Source organism: Lepisma saccharinum, chromosome 8, assembly GCF_977018435.1.
Source record: "Lepisma saccharinum chromosome 8, izLepSacc3.1, whole genome shotgun sequence".
Taxonomy (NCBI): domain Eukaryota; kingdom Metazoa; phylum Arthropoda; class Insecta; order Zygentoma; family Lepismatidae; genus Lepisma; species Lepisma saccharinum.
Window position 1 is genome coordinate 6,826,683 of NC_139236.1, and position 18,855 is coordinate 6,845,537.

The 18,855-nt window shown below is 39.1% G+C and overlaps 1 protein-coding gene across 1 annotated transcript in view; it reads right to left on the reverse strand.

Moving 5' to 3' along the window:
* Positions 1 to 6,204: 6,204 nt before the first annotated feature.
* Positions 6,205 to 18,855, reverse strand: part of LOC145991365 (neuroguidin) — an 83,731-nt gene continuing 71,080 nt past the window's right edge. The window contains exon 8 of the mRNA XM_083127359.1: positions 6,205 to 6,316. Coding sequence (XP_082983485.1) covers positions 6,291 to 6,316 — 26 coding nt within the window. The 3' untranslated portion in view covers positions 6,205 to 6,290. The remainder of the gene's footprint in view (positions 6,317 to 18,855) is intronic.

The window sequence follows — 18,855 nt, forward strand, 5'->3', positions numbered from 1 at the left end:
TAGCCTGTTTAACTGAGGGGTCTAGTGAGAGAGGGAGCTATGCCACTTTGACAAGAAATGGAAATAAATTGAGTTTTCTAAAGCATTGTGTTGAGTCATAATTTGTATAACAAAGGGTAATTATTTTTTTCTGAACATATTGCTAAGTAAATTATTCAAAAGGAAAAATATGAATTTCAATATAAATACCATTTATGGTATATTGTTGTAGTATACCCATGTGAAAAAATCAATCTAGCACATCAAATAATTTGAACAAGGCTTAAATACTTTTGCCTGAGTGTAAATTATATTCACAGGGTTACATATGATCTACATAAAGACAACTTCATATGTCTTTCGGAGGATCTCCACTGTCCATTGTTTCTGTGGATTTTAGTTTTTGGAAAACACCTTGAAAAACTGGAGGAATATAAGGCATTATTGCCATGAGATCTTTTAACTTCAGGGCTGATATTAAATCTTGCACCGGTTACTGCAACACAACCTCTGCTACTCCTATTGCAGACACCATCAGTAAGTGACATAGCTCCTTCTTTCACTCAAAATGCTGATGAGGACGTATTCAAGAACTTAGAAAATCTGCTGCAGAACAAGCGGGAGTTATGCCACATGGTTGTAGTTCACATGATAGATGACAGATGGTAGGAGAAGACTGAAAATGGCAAAAAATAAAATTTTCAAGATTTGTGGCATAGCTCCCTCTCTCACTAGACCCCTCAACTGTCTACTCAAAATCACACTGTGGTCAAATTTGTGCTGTTTCTTAGTTGTAAGTGTTTCATTTTGGGTCTGTTAACTAACTTGGCATCTAGGTTAGGTTAAGTGATATTGCATGTTGTATTATTGGTTTAGATTTATATGTTAGCAGATTCAAAATGAAGTGATATCACAAATCGGTCGTGAATATTAAAAATGCTGATCTTGTGGAAGGAATTGATGTTTTAAGTCGATTCAAGTTTCCCAGTGCAAGGTCGTAAGGTACAAGCAATCTTGCATCCTTCTTGCAACTGAAAAAAAAGAGGCCCCCACACATGGAAGAGACTTTGACACAGTTGTGTGGCTTAAAATTAGCATCTACCTGTACCACGGTGGAACCAGACTTCTCTTTTCAGTTAGAAACCTCTTCACCATGTTATGTCATTCTGGAACATGAGTACCAATTTGGAAGTATCCTACCTTCCTGCCCTTGAATGCTTCTCTCCGTATTGTTGCTATCCTACCTTCCTGCCATTGAATGCTTTCCTCCATAGTGTTGCTATTCTACCTTCCTGCCATTGTATGCTTTCTCCATAGTATTGCTATCCTACCTTCCCGCTTGTATGCTTTCCTCCGTAGTGTTGCTATCCTACCTTCCTGCCGTTGAATGCTGTCCTCATAGTATTGCTATCCTACCTTCCCGCTTTCCTCCTTAGTGTTCCTATCCTACCATCCTGCCATTGAATGCTTTCCTCCATAGTGTTGCTATCCTACCTTCCTGCCATTGTATGCTTTCCTCCATAGTATTGCTATCCTAACTTCCGTCTTGTATGCTTTCTTCCTTTGTGTTGCTATCCTACATTCCTGCCCTTCTATGCTTTCCTCCATAGTGTTACTATCCTATCTTCCTGTCCTTGCATGCTTTCTTCCGTAGTGTTGCTATCCTACCTTCCTGCTTGTATGCTTTCCTCCTTAGTGTTGCTTATCTACCTTTCTGCCATTAAATGCTTTCCTCCATCGTATTACTATCCTATGTTCCTGCGATTGTATGCTTTCCTCCGTAGTGTTGCTATCCTACCTTCCTGCCATTGCATGCTTTCCTCCTTAGTTTTGCTATCCTACCTTCCTGCCATTGAATGCTTTCCTCAATAGTGTTGCTATCTTACCTTCCTGCGATTGTATGCTTTCCTCCATAGTATTGCTTCCTACATTCCTGCTAGTATGCTTTCCTCCATAGTGTTGCTATCCTACCTTCCTGTCCTTGAATGCTGTCCTCATAGTACTGCTCTCCTCCTTAGTGTTGCTATCCTACCTTCCTCCTTGTATGCTTTCCTCCATAGTGCCATAGTGTTGGTATCCTACCTTCCTGCGACTGTATACTTTCCTCCAAAGTATTGCTTCCTACCTTCCTGCTTGTATGCTTTACTTTGTAGTGTTGCTATCCTACCTTCCTGCCATTGTATGCTTTCCTCCATAGTATTGCTATCCTAACGTCCAGCTTGTATGCTTTCCACCTTAGCGTTGCTATCCTACCTTCCTGCCATTGAATGCTTTCCTCCATAGTGTTGCTATGCTACCTTCCTGCCATAGCATGCATTCCTCCTTAGTTTGCTATCCTACCTTCCTGCCATTGAATTCTTTCCTTCATAGTATTGCTTCCTACATTCCTGCTTGTATGCTTTCCTGTGTAGTGTTGCTATCCTACCTTCCTGCCCTTGAATGCTTTCCTTGATAGTGCCATAGTGTTGCTATCCTAAATTCCTGCGATTGTATGCTTTCCTCCAAAGTATTGCTTCCTACGTTCCTGCTTGTATGCTTTCCTCCGTACTGTTGCTATCCTACCTTCCTGCCCTTGAATGCTTTCCTTGATAGTGCCATAGTGTTGCTATCCTAAATTCCTGCGATTGTATGCTTTCCTCCAAAGTATTGCTTCCTATGTTCCTGCTTGTATGCTTTCCTCCATAGTGTTGCTATCCTACCTTCCTGCCATTGTATGTTTTCCTCCATAGTATTGATATCCTAACTTCCAGCTTGAATGCTTGCCTCTTTAGTGTTGCTATTCTACCATCCTGATTTGAATGCTTTCCTCCATAGTGTTGCTATCCTAACTTCCTGCCAATGTATTCTTTCCTCCATAGTATTGCTATCCTACCTTCCTGCCACTGAATGCTCTCCTCCATAGTGTTGCTATCCTACCTTCCTGCGATTGAATGCTTTCCTCCATAGTGTTGTTCTCCTACCTTCCTGCGAGTGCATGCTTTCCTCTATAGTACTGCTTCCTACCTTCCTGCTTGTATGCTGTCCACATAGTCTTGCTCTCCTCCTTAGTGTTGCTATACTACCTTCATGCCATTGAATGCTTTCCTCCATAGTATTGCTATCCTACCTTCCTGCGTGTATGCTTTCCTCCGTAGTGTTGCTATCCTACCTTCCTGCGATTGTATGCTTTCCTCCATAATATTACTTCCTACCTTCCTGCCATTGTATGCTTTTCTACATAGTATTGCTATCCTAACTTCCAGCATGTATACTTTCCTCCTTAGTGTTGCTATCCTACATTCCTGCCATTGAATGCTTTCCTCCATACTGTTGCTATGCTACCTTCCTGCCATTGTATGCTTTCCTCCATAGTATTGCTATCCTACCTTCCTGCTTGTATGCTTTCCTCCTTAGTTTTGCTAACCTACCTTCCTGCCATTGTATGCTTTCCTCCTTAGTGTTGCTATCCTACCTTTCTGCCATTGAATGCTTTCCTCCATAGTATTGCTATCCTATCTTCCTGCTTGTATGCTTTCCTCCTTAGTGTTGCTATCCTACCTTTCTGCCATTGAATGCTTTCCTCCATAGTGTTGCTATCCTACCTTCCTGCCATTGTATGCTTTCCTCCATAGTATTGCTATCCTACCTTCCTGCTTGTATGCTTTCCTCCTTAGTTTTGCTAACCTACCTTCCTGCCATTGTATGCTTTCCTCCTTAGTGTTGCTATCCTACCTTTCTGCCATTGAATGCTTTCCTCCATAGTATTGCTATCCTATCTTCCTGCTTGTATGCTTTCCTCCTTAGTGTTGCTATCCTACCTTTCTGCCATTGAATGCTTTCCTCCATAGCGTTGCTATCCTACCTTCCTGCCACTGAATTCTTTCCTCCATAGTGTTGCTATCCTCTTTTCCTGCCATTGTATGCTTTTCTCCATAGTATTGCTATCCTACCTTCCTGCTTGTATGCTTTCCTCCTTAGTGTTGCTATCCTACCTTCCTGCTTGTATGCTTTCCTCTGTAGTGTTGCTATCCTACCTTCCTGCCATTGAATGCTTTCCTCCATATTATTGCTATCCTGCCTTCCTGCTTGTATGCTTTCCTCCATAGTGTTGCTATCCTACCTTCCTGCCCATGAATGCTTTTCTCCATATTATTGCTATCCTGCCTTCCTGCTTGTATGCTTTCTTCCATAGTGTTGCTATCCTACCTTCCTGCCCATGAATGCTTTTCTCCATAGTATTGCTACCCTACCTTCCTGTGCTTGTATGCTTTCCTCTGTAGTATTGCTGTGGCTGCATCCAAGTTCTTCTATGCTTCCTGTACCAAATTATTGTGTACATACCTTCAAGACAATGAAGGTCAATAATTATATGTTTGTATGTACACACACACACAAAGAGAGAGTAAACACGATACACAGAAAAATGAATATTTTGCAGCCTTCTTGTTCTCTACAGTGAACATGTATAGGCTGCAAAATAACAACCTTTCTTTGTGTGTGTGGCAAGTGTTTACCATCTCCTCCTTTAAATATTTTTGTTTATCTGCTCTTCTGGCTATTTTCCTCATTCTATTTCCGTTTTTACACACACACACACACATATTTCACCAGATCACCTCAACTAATACTAAGCTATTTAACATATACTGTAATGTCATATGTTATGCCTGATGAATTGAATAGAATGACAGCAAATCACGAAGACTCTGAAAAAAGTGTATATTGCATTCAAATTTGTGCCTCAATTTTTAGTGCCACGAATTTGAAGGACAAACATTCGAGGTAAAGTTTTAAAATATTCACCTGTTACCTTACCATGTAATCAGAAACACAAATGTATTGAATATAGTATTGATATATCATATTGCTCTATCAAATGTACTTTTGAGTTTTGATACTGACGGTGTGCTTTTAATAACATATTTAATAGCATCTTAAATATACTCTATGTGATCAGAAGTATCCGGACACCTACCTGAAAATAAAGTACATGTTTGGGCAACCCTCCATCAGGAACACTGGCAGTCAATACAGTGTTCGCCCACCCTTAGCCTTGATAACAGCGTTCACTCTCGCAGGCATACTTTCAATCAGGTGTCGGAAGGTTTCCTGAGGAATGGCAGCCCATTCCTCGCAGAGCACCAAAATGAGAAGAGGTATTGATGTGGATCGGTGTGGTCTAGCACGAAGTCGGCATTCCAAAACATCTCAGAGATGTTCTATGGGATTCAAATCAGGACTCTGCACAAGCCAGTCCATTAGTGGGACATTGTTGTCCTCAAACCACTCCCCCACAAGCCCTGCATTATGGAAGGGTGCTTGGTTGTGTTGAAAGACACAATGGTCATCCCCGAACTGGTCTTCGATGGTAGGCAGCATGAAAGCTGTTAAAATGTCAACGTAAGCTTGTGCCGTGACATTGCCATGTAAAGCAACAAGGGGGCCAAGCCCCTCCAGGAGAAACATGACAACACTGTAACCCTGCCACCTCCGAATTTCACTGTCGGCAGTATACAGGCTGTTAGATGTCGTTCACCAGGCATTCGCCACACCCACACCCTACCATCAAATCGCCACATTGTGTACTGTGATTCATCACTCCACACAAAGGTTTTCCACTGTTCTATGGTCCAGTTTCAACGCTCCTTGCACCACATGAGGCGACGTTTGACTTATGGGCAACTGCTCGGCCATCAAAACCAAGTTGCCGGACCTTCCGCCAAACAGTAATGGTGCTTGGAGTAGATCCTGATGCAGTTCGGAATTCCTGTGTGATGGTGGCGATGGATGATTGACGATAATGCTGTATGACCCTCTTCAACACTCGATGGTCTCTGGAGGTCAACATGGAAGGTTGGCCTGCATGCTTTTGGGTTGAACACATCCCTCCACTATAACATCGGAAACAGTGGACAGAGGGATGTTTAGGAGGGTGGAAATCTCACACACAGACTTCTTACACAAGTGGCACCCAACCAACTGACCATGTTGAAAGTCTGTGAGTTCCTCAGACCATCCCATACTGCTGTCTCACATTGTCTGCAGACTACTGAGTTCGCTGACTATGTGTTCCACGTGGTAGATGGCAGTACTGTGTCGCCCTCTATGATAAACACACGTTTCGCGGTGTGTCCGGATACTTTTGATCACATAGAGTATATCATAATTGATATTCTTTTAAAAATCTGCAATACATATACAGCTAATCTCATCTAGTGGATATTAGAAAAAGGAAAAACATACACATTTTCAAGAAAAACTGTTTATTAATACCAAAAGTTTCATGTAAAAAGCTTTTTACTGTTGCCACGCAAATATCAAAAGCCAATTGTTCAGTGGAACTTCCTCCTCTTGAATCCTGTAAAGAAAATTGAAATGATATAATATGGTGAATGTAACTTCTTTAGCTCAGCACAAAGCATATATGGTATCTTATAACTGGAGACCTGAAAAATTGTTAGAATTAAAAAAAAAAAAAAAAAAAAAAAAAAAAAAAAAAAAAAAAAAAATGTACTTCCTTATAGTTTGACTGTTATTTATCTGTCTAAACAAATATAATTAAGTGAAAAAATTTGTTTCCAAATTTTTATTTCTACATGCATTTTGCCATACATCACTTTTTCTTTTTGCCTATTTGAATATTTGTATTTTCTTTATTTTCTCTTCTTGCAAAGCTTATCTATATCATTAGGTTATTTGCTACAAAAATGAATGGTTGAAAGACTTTAGTGGAGAGGTGATGGGTATGCATAAAGAAACATGAAATATAAACACATTTCTCTGATAGCATAGTGGTAATGCCATCGCCTTGTAATCAAGGGGTACCAGGTTTGATATCCAGTGAAGGCACATTGCACAGTGGTTCGGATTACACTTTAAACTATAGATCCAATCCTGATTAGCCTATCTGTGCAACTATTCAATCCGTCAATCAAATAAACAAACAAAGGAATAGCTATGTTCTCGTGGGTCAGCCAATAAAGCAGTAAGCCAAATCCCCAATCAAAATGATCTTCATTTTCTAGAAACACACACTCCTGACTGAACACCAAAATATCTTGAGGGAATAACCAACAATACTGCATTTTTGACTAGGTGTCTTATTTCTTAATGCAAATGAAGTCTGTGTATATCTGTTTTCATTGCTAACTGAAGTCCCTATTTGTGAAAGATGCCTCAGAAAAATCTATTGTGTTCTGTAACTGTCACATAACACTGGGTTATTGCGATTCTGTAGTGAATCATATCAACTTACATAACACAGAAAGCACTAATAGTTTATAATGATCACAGTAAATGCAGTTTTAATATTGTGTAGGTGATGTTCTAGCCAGATGCTGTAATCTTTGTTACTGAAAGCAATGATAGTCCTTCGAAATTAATTGGAAAACCCGCTTAAATTTGCAATAAGGAAATATAGAGCATCACCTAAACAACACTAGGAAAATGTTATTTCTAAAAACAAGATTTAACTGTGCAGATTTAACTGTGCATCCTTTACAAGTACCAAGAAAGGTGAATAAAATTTGTGGCTTGAAGACATTGAATAAGGAGAATTTTTAAAAACAAGAACTTTTTCTCTGTAGAGAATGTAAAATTAATGGAAATTGAGATCAAAAGTTTGAATTAATTAAATTACAAAGTTTTCATATTTTAATTTTAATGTTTCAGAAATATGTATTCATGTCCAGATATTAGAATAAATAAATCAAGAAGACTTAGATGGACAGGCCATGCAGCATGAATGGGAGAGGAAAGAAGAGTTTACAGAATTCTTGGGAAACCTGATGGTAAAAGACCTGTCAGAATACCAAGATGAAGATGGAGGGATAACGTTGAGATGGACCTAAAGGAACTCTGTAAGGATGGAAAAGATTTGATTGATCTTGCCCAGTATAGGGACAGATGGAAGGCTTGTGTTGCTGCAGCCATAAACCTTTGGGTTTAAGAATGCTAGAGAATTAGAATGTTTCAGAAAATATAATATATGAATTTATTAGCAAAAAATCTTAATGTTGTTACTGTAATTTGCTATGAATTCTTGCTCTCTTGTTCAAACTTACTCACTTATTGAAATTATCCGTACATTCTATGTAACATATTGTAACATGTGTAGACCAGTGGCTGGCAACAGTGGAGCAGACAAGATGGCCGCACACAGCTGCAGAAGTTAACCTACTGTACGCACTTGTTCGATAATAAATAAGTTATTCAATTTAACATTGTTTGTATATTAATATAAAACATGGCACAATCGCGGAAAACAGATGGAATGGTGAATGTTTCAAATTTATATGTTGGCGGCAGGCCATGATGCGAAACCTGATCATGTTAAAGTGGCTATATTATTTAATGTAATTGGTGATGACACAGTTGAGTTTTTCAACACATTTAAGTTATCAGAGGAGGATCAACGTGATTTTGAATGTGTGCTGCAACAGTTTGAAAACTATGCAAATCCAAAAAAGAACGTAGTGGTAGAATGCTATGTATTCAATTCTCATACACAGGAAGAAAGTGAAAGTTTTGTTATGGATCTGAAGAAACTGGTTAAGTCTTGATGAAACCCTGAAAGAACAAATGTTGCAAGTAGGAGAACTAACTTTACAGAAGATCATAGAAATGGGTCAGACTTCGGAAATTAGCAAACAACAGGCTATAATATAATTCAAAATAGAAGTGCAGTATCATCTTCAGTGGCAACGGTGAAATCGCATCAGGACACTCGTTCCCGTGAAGTATATACCAAGGGTGCCATGAAAAAATTCAGAAGGAAACAATGACAAAAAAAGGAACAAGACTTCTTGTGCAAGTAGTGCAAGAGAAAACATAAAAAAGCCTCATGTCCAGCATATGGCAAGCAGTGCAGGCAGTGTGGTGGCTCTAATAATTATGCAGTGGGATGCAAAATTAAGCAAGTGAAAAATGTGCAGATGAAACAACAAGAGTCGAGTATGACTGATAGTGAAAGTGATGTGCTAGGTGTAACATCTGTTGTGAGTTGTGAGTAGTGCCACTAAAATGAGTGCTTAAAGTCAAACCAATAGAGAATGGCTAGAAAAAGTTAAGGTAGAAAATGAAAATATGGTATTCCAGCTGGATACAGGTGCTGAGGTCAATGTAATGCTGTGGAGATTGTTGAAACAAGTCAAACCCAATTGTAAAATGAAGCCTACAAAAGTAGTGTTAGAAAGATATGGTGGTGCAAGGATTAGTCCACTTCGAGTCATAAGTTTAAAGTGCAGGACTAAAATTGATAGTAGCAACTTAGAATTCATAATAATTAAGGATGAATATCGTCAGTGTAAGCCAATTCTAGGTGCAAAGGGCATGTGATACACTAAATTTGGTACAAGTACAAGTAGATCTGGTATGTAATAAGGAAACATGTGAGTTTATTCAGAGTAACAAAGATGTGTTTGAAGATGTAGGCAAGTGTAGTGGCACATTAAATATAGAGGTGGATGAACAGGTAATACCTGTTGCTAGGCCTCCAAGAAGAGTTCCTCATGCAATAAGACCCAAGTTAAAGCAGAGTTTAGAAAAACTTGAAAAACAAGGTATAATTTGTAAAGAAGAAAATCCACAAGATTGGGTTAGTAACTTAGTAATTATAGAAAAGCCTAATGGTTCTCTTCGTTTGTGTTTGGATCCACAAAATCTGAACAAAGCCATCAAAAGAAATTTTGCTTTGAGGATGTAAGTACAAAGCTAAATAATAAGTCAGTATATACTGAGCTTCACTTGAAAGATGGGTTTTATCATGTGGAATTAAAGGAGAAGTCAAGTAAACTGTGTACTTTTACCATATTATTTGGGTGTTATAGATTTAAAAGACTATCGTTTGGTTTGGCACTGGCACTTGAAGTGTTTCAAAGAATCAATGAAAAGAATTTTGGTGACATTCCGGGGGTTAGAGTGTATTTGATGATCTATTAATTGCAACAGAAAATGAAGAAGAGCATGATAAAATTCTGAAACAGGTACTGGAAAGAGCAAGGAAGTTAAATGTAAAGTTTAATCCGACAAAAGTACAATACAAAGTAGGTGAAGTTAAATATATAGGTAAGGTGTTTAGTAAGGAGGGTATAAAAGCGGATCAGGAACAGGTAAAAGCAGTTCTTAACATTGAACATCGCACAAACAAAAAGGAGTTGCAAAGAATACTGGGTATGGTAAATTATCTGCATCAATTTATACCCGACATGTCTACTTTAACGGCACCTTTACGAGAACTTCTCAAAAGCAATGTGGCATGGCAGTGGTTACCAAAACACAGTAAGGCATTCCAAGAGTTGAAAAACAAAGTGTCATCAACTAAACTTTTGGCTATATTTGATGGTAAAAAAATAAATTGTTATTCAGTGTGATGAGTCAAGTGAAGATTTGGGTTCCTGCTTATTGCAAGAGGGTATGCTTCACGTAGTCTAACCGAGGCAGAGAACTCTTATGCACAGATTGAAAAAGAGATGTTGGCTATAGTATATTTGGTTAAAAAATTTCATTATTATGTATATGGTAGGAAGATGGTAGTACATACTGAAAAAAAAACATTAGTCTCAATAATGAAGAAACAAGTGGCAAGTGTGATGTCTAACAGTTTGCAAAGAATGAAAGCAAGATTATTAAAATACAGTCTTAATGTAATGTATATTCAAGGTAAATATATGCATATAGCAGATTTATTGTCAAGGTCATACGTAAAAGAGAACAACCCAATAGTTCCATTTTTGTCTGAAGTTGTACATACTATATCTAAACACTTACAAATAAGTGATTCAAGAAAGGAAGAATTTGTTAAATTCACAAAAAGTGATCCAGTGTTATGTAAATTAATAGACTATCATGTAAGTGGATGGCCTGATGACAAGAAAAATATACCTGAAGAGTTGAAGTTGTATTATAAATTCCGTAGTGATATTTATGTGGAGGAATGTTTAGTATTTTTAGGTCATAAGGTAATTGTTCCACTGGAACTAAGAAGCAAAATATTATCATTGTTGCATGAAGAGGACTTTGGTATAGTTAAAACTAAATTGAAAGCCAGAAAAATAGGCTACTGGACAGGAATGACGTCAGACATTGAAAACTTAATCTTAAAATGTAGGGTCTGTGAAAAGTTTCAAAGAGCTAATTGCAAAGAATTGTTGATATCACACTCAATTCCAGAAGTACCTTTTGAAAAAGTAGGTGTAGATATTTTTGAATTTGCAGGTACATCTTATTTAAGTGGTTGGAAGTAGTGAAACTCCAAAATAAAACAGCAGTAGAGGTAATTGATAAGCTAAAAGTTATATTCATATGTGATAATATGTATGTATGTAAAAAAGTTTGCAAGGAAGTGGGATTTTAGTTTTATAACTAGTAGTCCAAGGTATCCTACATCCAATGGGTTGGCGGAAAAGGCAGTTGGAATAGCAAAAGGTATGTTAAGGAGATGTCGTGAGACAAGCTCAGGCATTCTGTTGGCTATAATGGAATATAAAAATTCTCCTGTTGTAGGGTTAGAAGTAACACCAGATCAATTGTTAATGAGCAGGAGAGTACGAACTCGTTTACCAGTTAGCAAGGAGCTACTTAAGCCTGAGTTACAATTAAATGTTACAAAATCAATGGCACAAAAACAAAGCAAAGCTAAATTTTATTATGATAGGTCTGCACATAACAGACCTAATTTTCATTCCAATGAAAATTGTTTGATTTGCAAAGATAAGGTATGGGTGCCAGGACAAGTAATAGAAAGTCATGTATCTATGTATCCTATGTAGTCAAAGATGAAAATAACCAGCTTCTTCGAAGAAACAAGTTGCATTTAAGAGAATCATGTAATGCACCTACATTTAGTAGTAATATGTTTGATGGTGAATTGGAAGGTATCAACACTGAAACAAATGCTGGTACACAGAGAAATTCTGAATCACATAGCTCAGTTAACAATAGAGTAATTGACGTACAAAGTGAGTCTTACACAACAAAGTCTGGTAGAAGAATAAACAAACCAGAAAAACTTAAGGATTATGTTTTGTTGATAGTGATTTGATGTATGTATTGTATGTTAAATCATTACATATATATAAAAAAAATGAGCTGTAACATATTGTAACATATGTAGACCAGTGGCTGGCAACAGTGGAGCAGACAAGATGGCTGCACACAGCTGCAGATGTTAACCTGCTGTATGCACTTGTTCGATAATAAATAAGTTATTCAATTTAACATTGTTTGTATATTAATATAAAACATTCTAAACATTGAAATTTCAGAACATAATGTGCATGACAATATCTTTAGTCAAAATTCACAGAATGGCTGAGGGTCTATCATGATTGTTCATGGTGTTGGTGATCGTGTGCTGAATCTCCAATTGAAGCTGTTTCTATTTTAACGTTTTTGTCTCAATGGCATTTGCACTGACTGAAAGTTAGTCACCTGTACTTCACTTAATTGGACACACAGAAAAAATGCCTCATAAATTAACGATTCCTGTCTTTGCACAGCACAACAGCTCTGGCAAGGTCAGTTTCTATTATTGCACATTTTATTTTAAAACCAAATTACCTATCAAGCATGTTGTCAATAACACAATGGCACTGAATATAACACTACATAGAAGCATTGCACACTTGCCGTATTCCACATTACTGCACAAATAAATACATAAACATGTCAAACATCAAAGCACAGAACTATTAATGGACAATAAGAGAAATAATAAACAAACAAGGGAAAAACTCCCATTCCATACATTAAAGTTCTCTATTCTATTTATGATACTTAAAAATTAAATAAAACAAAAAATCCTAAAAGCTGAATACAGAAGTACACGGTGGGGAAATTTATTGGTAATGAAATGATCATGTAAACATTCAAAATAATCTAACACAGTTATTTTGAGTGGTTTTTATTTGATTTTATCTGCGACGTTTCGTTCTTGTTTCCCAGAACTTTTTCAAGCTACACATAGAACAACACAACCTCACATGGCTAGTCACTCTACACTTCTAAGGAATTAATGTCCTTATTTCCTCCTAGGTAAAACTGGTTTTCTACCTTGCAGGTGTTACGAGAAGCAAAGGTGGAAGAATTAACAATATCGATTATAATAAGATGGGCAGATGTGTGCGTAAGTCATAGTGTGTTTTGTTTTGGAGGAGAAGTATTTGAACAGAAGGAAGGATTAGCTATGGGGAACCATTATCATGTTTATTAGCCAATATATGTATCCATTGGATAGAGAAGAGAGCAATGGAAACCTTGAAAAATGAGGTGATACTGTTCAGGAGATACGTGGATGATGTGCTCTTCATAGCAAAAAGCATAGAAACAACAGAAGGAATCTTTAGATCATTGAATGAAGGTCATGAAAGAATAAAGTACACAAAAGAAGAAATGGACACTGCAAAAATTAACTACCTGGATATATCTATTAAAGTGAAAGGTAAAGGAATTGAAACTGGGGTGTACCATAAAAAGTTAGTGGGGAGAAAGTATATCCACAAGGAATCGGCATATGAAAGGAGAACCAAAGACAACATTTGGGAGAATTTGGTACGGAGGGCAGCGAGATTATGCAACAATAAAGCAAGCTATGACAGAGAAATGAAGTGGATAATGTAGGCAGCACAGGAAAATGGATACAAAGCAGGGGATATAATTCACATCATAAGAAGAAGAGAGAAGAAAATTAAAAAAGAGACAAACACTAAAGAAAAAAGAAGAGGAGGATAAGAATGCACAGGAAGAGAAGTGTGTGAGTGTGCCATTCAGAAGAAAGATGGAGAAAAAGATAAGAAACATCTATGCAAAGTATGAACTAAGAGCAGCTTTCAAGCCACCAAAGAGTATTGAGAAATGGTTTAATGAGAGCATTCGTCATTGGCATGACGAGTTAACGCTTGGCAATACGAAAGGTACAAATAAGATTTAGGAACTAAACTGCTAGAAAAGACAATGGTCACTCGTTGGGTTTTCTGAACCTTTGAACCTGAATCATGGCTGGGTCTTAGGATAGTTACCTGTCTATCTGACGAATGAAGATAATTACGATGAATAAACATATTCTAAGTCCTCTGTTGGCTTCTCTATCGGTTGACCAGAGCATTGTCTCACTTCTGCTCCACTGCTCTCCTAACCTCTTCTCCTTTCTCAATTCCAATCCAAAGTCAGTCACCTCTCAGCTTGTCTCACCTCTATATTCCCTAGGCCATGGAGCTCTTCCTCCATGCCGAATCGTGTTTTTAATTGCCACTATGCAAACCGCTGACTCCATAGGCAGAAGAAACTACCTGTTTCCTGAATAGCTCAGGAGGTTTGCATAGCACAACACTGTGCATTGTTTACATGCCTCAGAGGTTGAGACAACTGAGAAAAACAAGTGAATGCCCTGGTCAACATGAAGCATTCAGAGAGGCTTTTATAAAATAAACATATAATCTTAGGGATTGATACGGTACAAAGGAGAGAAGGAGAGTGATGAATTGGCAATGGCAGGGGTATATGAAGTAGAATGTGGTGGATGTAAAAGCAAGTACATAGGAGAGACATTAAAGAGGAAGATCCAAGAACATCATTGAGTGAGCATATGTTGACAAATGGGCACAGGATTAAGAAAGTAAAAATGAAGAAGAAGAGGGGAAAATGAAATAGAGAGGAAAGTGGCAGAGACAAAGCACATATGCATAAACAGGGGAGAGGAAATTAACAAAAACGTAGGGGAAGTTGGAATGGAATAAAATGGGTAGAACTAATAAAAAAGCATGTGGACAGCAAGTTGGTTAAGTTTCCAGAGCCCTTCAATTTTCTTGGAAGATTTCACCTTACCAGATCAGATCAAGGAGAAAGGGAAGGTCAATGCCACACGGATGGAGGAGGGGACGGAAGACAAGAAGAGTAGGTTACAGGATGGAGGGGGGATAAACAGCCAGCCATAACAGCTGCAAGGTGAAAAAAACAGTTTTACCTAGGAGGAAATAAGGACATTAATTCTTTAGAAGTTTAGAGTGACTAGCCATGTGAGGTTGTGTTGTTCTATGTGTAGCTTGAAAAATTTCTGGGTGACCAGAACGAAAAAAATTTCTGGGTGACCAGAACGAAACAACGCCGATAAAATTAAATAAAAACCACTCAAAATAACTGTGTTAGATTATTTTGCATGTACAAAAAGTGGTTATGCGAACCTTCAAGAAGAACATTGATATCATGTAAACATTTTACAAGAAAATGGAATTTATCAAAGTCTTCTTTACAGGGTATGATATTTTGATTATGAAATTCCCTGACATTTCCAGGTTTCCCAGTACAAAAATGAAATTTTTCCAGACATGTTTAACATCATGATTTTTCCTTTTGCATCTTGTGTTTTTCAATTAAATATATAATCCGTTAATTATTATGAATATTCACTTTCACAACTTTTTCTTTTTAGCAAATTTCATTCTACACACACAAGAACATGTGAAAATTCAAAGAGTAAAATGTAAAATTATAATCGGCATTAACCTTTTGGGTCCCAAATGTCTCGGTCGAGATACCCAAATGTAACCCTCGTGGCCCCAAGCATCTCGATCGAGACGCTGTGTCAAAAAGGTAAAAAAAAAAAAAAGGTAAAGTGTTCCCCTGTGCTTAGCACCACGCCATGAAGGCGTATAGGGGGTGTGGGTGTAACATCCCACACTTTCTTGATCCGGTCGTGAGTGGGGGAGATGTGATCAGCACCACGCCCCTGACCACCTTAACCCCCAGGTTTCCCCAGGTACCCATGTTATTCGATGCTGGGTGGGCACCGGGGCCGCTTCCAACGTTAGAAAAGTTCCCGGATTTGAACTGGCCGGGGATCGAACCTGGGACCTTTAGCATGGTAGTCAGACGCGTTACCGACTGAGCCACCGCGGAGCGACGGAGGAATGTTAGTGCTAGGTCAGCGGTGTGCAAGGTATTGGTTGCACGATTGGGTCAATGTACTGTGTGCAGAGGCAATGTTCTAACGTTTGCTCAGTTTCCCTCATCAATATATATTGTTCCTAATATATGTATTTAACAGAAATTTCTTGCACTTTTTTTCCTTCATGAAAATTGAGGGGGAAAGGTGGGAAAAGGGACTTCTCCTTTGCGTCTCTTTCCAAGGGAAAATTTTTGCCGACAAAGGAAGACCGGCTTTGTTGTTCTAAAGCAATGTTTTTCACTCCTGCCTGGTAACTGCATTCGAAGGAAGCTTGTTTATCAGTATCCGATGACAAAATGAAACTTTTCCGTGCGGGCGCAAGTAGGTGGTGGGGTTGGGGGGAGGGGGAAGACTGGTTGTTGAATCTGCGTTGTGAGAATGGAATTTCGAGGCACGCTGAAGGAAACCTTTGTTTTTGAGCACAAGTGTTCCACAAGTTGCAACACAGGTTATCCTGCATTGTCTAAAAATAGAATTTCAGCAGCTGCAAGAATCGGCGCTCATTTTTCACTACGTTCTAGCTTTTTGTCCGTGAAAGTTGTGCGTAGGTGTGTGTCGTTTTGTGCCCAAGTGCGAGACTTCCAAGGACTTTTTTGTCATCTATGTGTTTTTCTTGTGGTGTGAAAAGTGTGCTAGTGTCGCTTGTGCCTGCTGTGTCCCCAAAAGGCTTATAGTCGACCATTGCTGCCCCCGGTGTTCTCTGTTCTGATGAAATCCGAGATGAGCTGGAGGATATGGATACAGACTCCGAGTGGGATGAAGAAGAGCTTCTCATTCCCTCTGATATATCACCAGAATCTGATTCTGATGAAATGTCACAAAGACGTTCCCCTTCCCCTCGTCCTGCTCCATCCGACTGGCAACCCCCTTCCCGAACTGGTAGAACTGCTCCCAACCCCCAACCTTTCCTAGGACAGACTGGACTGAAGGTTCGACACATTGACGATGCACCCTCTTCCTTGGACTTTTTTTCCTTGACTTTCTCCGAAGAAATCTTCCACCATCTGGGGACTGAGACCAATAGGTACTACCACCAACATATCACAAAGCACCAACGACAAAGCCCGAACGTGACATGACCATTGACGAAATGAATACTTCCGTTGGTTTGACAATACTAATGGGACATGACCGCAGATTACGTTGGCGAGACTACTGGTCCAGAGAACCCCACCTTCACACACAGTTTTACGGACAACACATTTCACGTAACCGCTTTTCTCACTTGCTCAGATTCCTACACTTTGAGGACAACACGAAGAACCCCTCCCCCCAAGATCCCGATTATGACAGGCTGTGGAAGATGAGGTTTGTGTTTGACAATATCAATGAGCTTAGCTCTAATTGCTACTATCCTACAGAGCATTTAGCAGCTGACGAAGCTATGGTCTTGTACAAAGGGAAAGTCATCTTCAAACATTATATTCCAGAGTTTGTAGATCTTGATCCCAAACCTCTTGTGTTTCTTTGGGATACACCTATGACATGACCGTATATCTGGGCAAGGACAAGAACAGAGCAACTGCCACATCAGCGATGCATGGTTTAGTTGTAGCGTTGACTGAGAAGGTGAAGGGAGTTGGTCATAAATTATTTATGGACAACTACTTCTCTTCTCCAGAGCTATTTGATGATCTCGCAACAAGAAGTATCTATTGCTGCGGGACCGTTAATCCCCGACGAAAAGTCCTCCCACCCAACTTTTCAAAGTCTGACTGGAAGCTGAAGAGAGGTGACCTACGTGTTCGGGTGAAGAATGACTTGACTGTGATATGTTGGAAAGACAAGAGAGAGGTATAACTGTTGATGAACATCCATCAGTCACCAGCTGAGGGATATTTCTTCGATGACCATGGCAACGTACTCAAGCCGGCTATTGTATGCGAATACAATAGCCACATGGGTTACGTTGACAAGGCCGACTGCATGACTAATTCCTAAGGTGTCCAACAAAAAACCATGAATTGGACTGTCAAGCTCTTCTTCCACCTACTCGACCAATGTATCCTCAATGCCTACCTGCTCTTCAAGACATTTCATCAGAACGTGAGACACTGTGAGTTCTGTGAGAAGTTGGCTATAAGTCTTTTGGGGACAAGTGGCGGGCGAGGCACTCGAACCCCAGCTCCCCAAGGTGCGGCACAACTTGGTCCATCATCAGTTTGTCTCCATTCACCAACCCGCACTACGAGGTAAGAGGCTTCCGTCACTTCCCCACCATGACATGGGAACAACGGAGATGTGTGCTGTGCAGGCCACGAACTTCACGGCGAAGTATATGTCGCTGCGTTACCTGCAAGGTGCCCCTGTGTGTGGAGCCATTTTTTATGGAATACCACCAGAAGTAAGGCATCATGGCTCCAGACCAAGCCTGGGATTTGGAGCAGCAAAGGTAAATACAAAGAAACCTTCTTATTTGTACTCTTCTTCCTATATTTTTAAAAATTATTTTTGAGAGGTTTCCTCCCTTCTCCCTCCATATATATATGCCGAATTTGCATAAATTTTGCATTTTGTGCATTTTGCCATCCTTTTTTCGGGGTGGGGGGAAACCCCATTTTTTTAAAAAAAAATCAGGGGATTTCCCCCCTTTCCCCCTCCATATGTACGCCGAATGTGCATAAATTATATATCGTCTGAATCTGTGATTCATTCAGCGTACAACGGTATATCGTTCATATCTCTAGGGCATTTAGTTTCTGAGCTATAGTCATTTCAATGTAACTCTGCATTTCGCTCAATTTCGAACCTTGAGACAGTGGCGTACAAGCCTTTCGTTTCAGGGGTACAACTCGCGTTACATTGGTCATATAACAATGATGCAAATATTTTTCTGTTTCTTACATGCCAGCGATAATATCTATGTGCATTTTGAACTTTTCATATCCTTTTTTTTTGGGGGGGGGGGGAGAAACCCCATTTTTTTAAAAAATATATTTTTCAGGGGATTTCCCCCT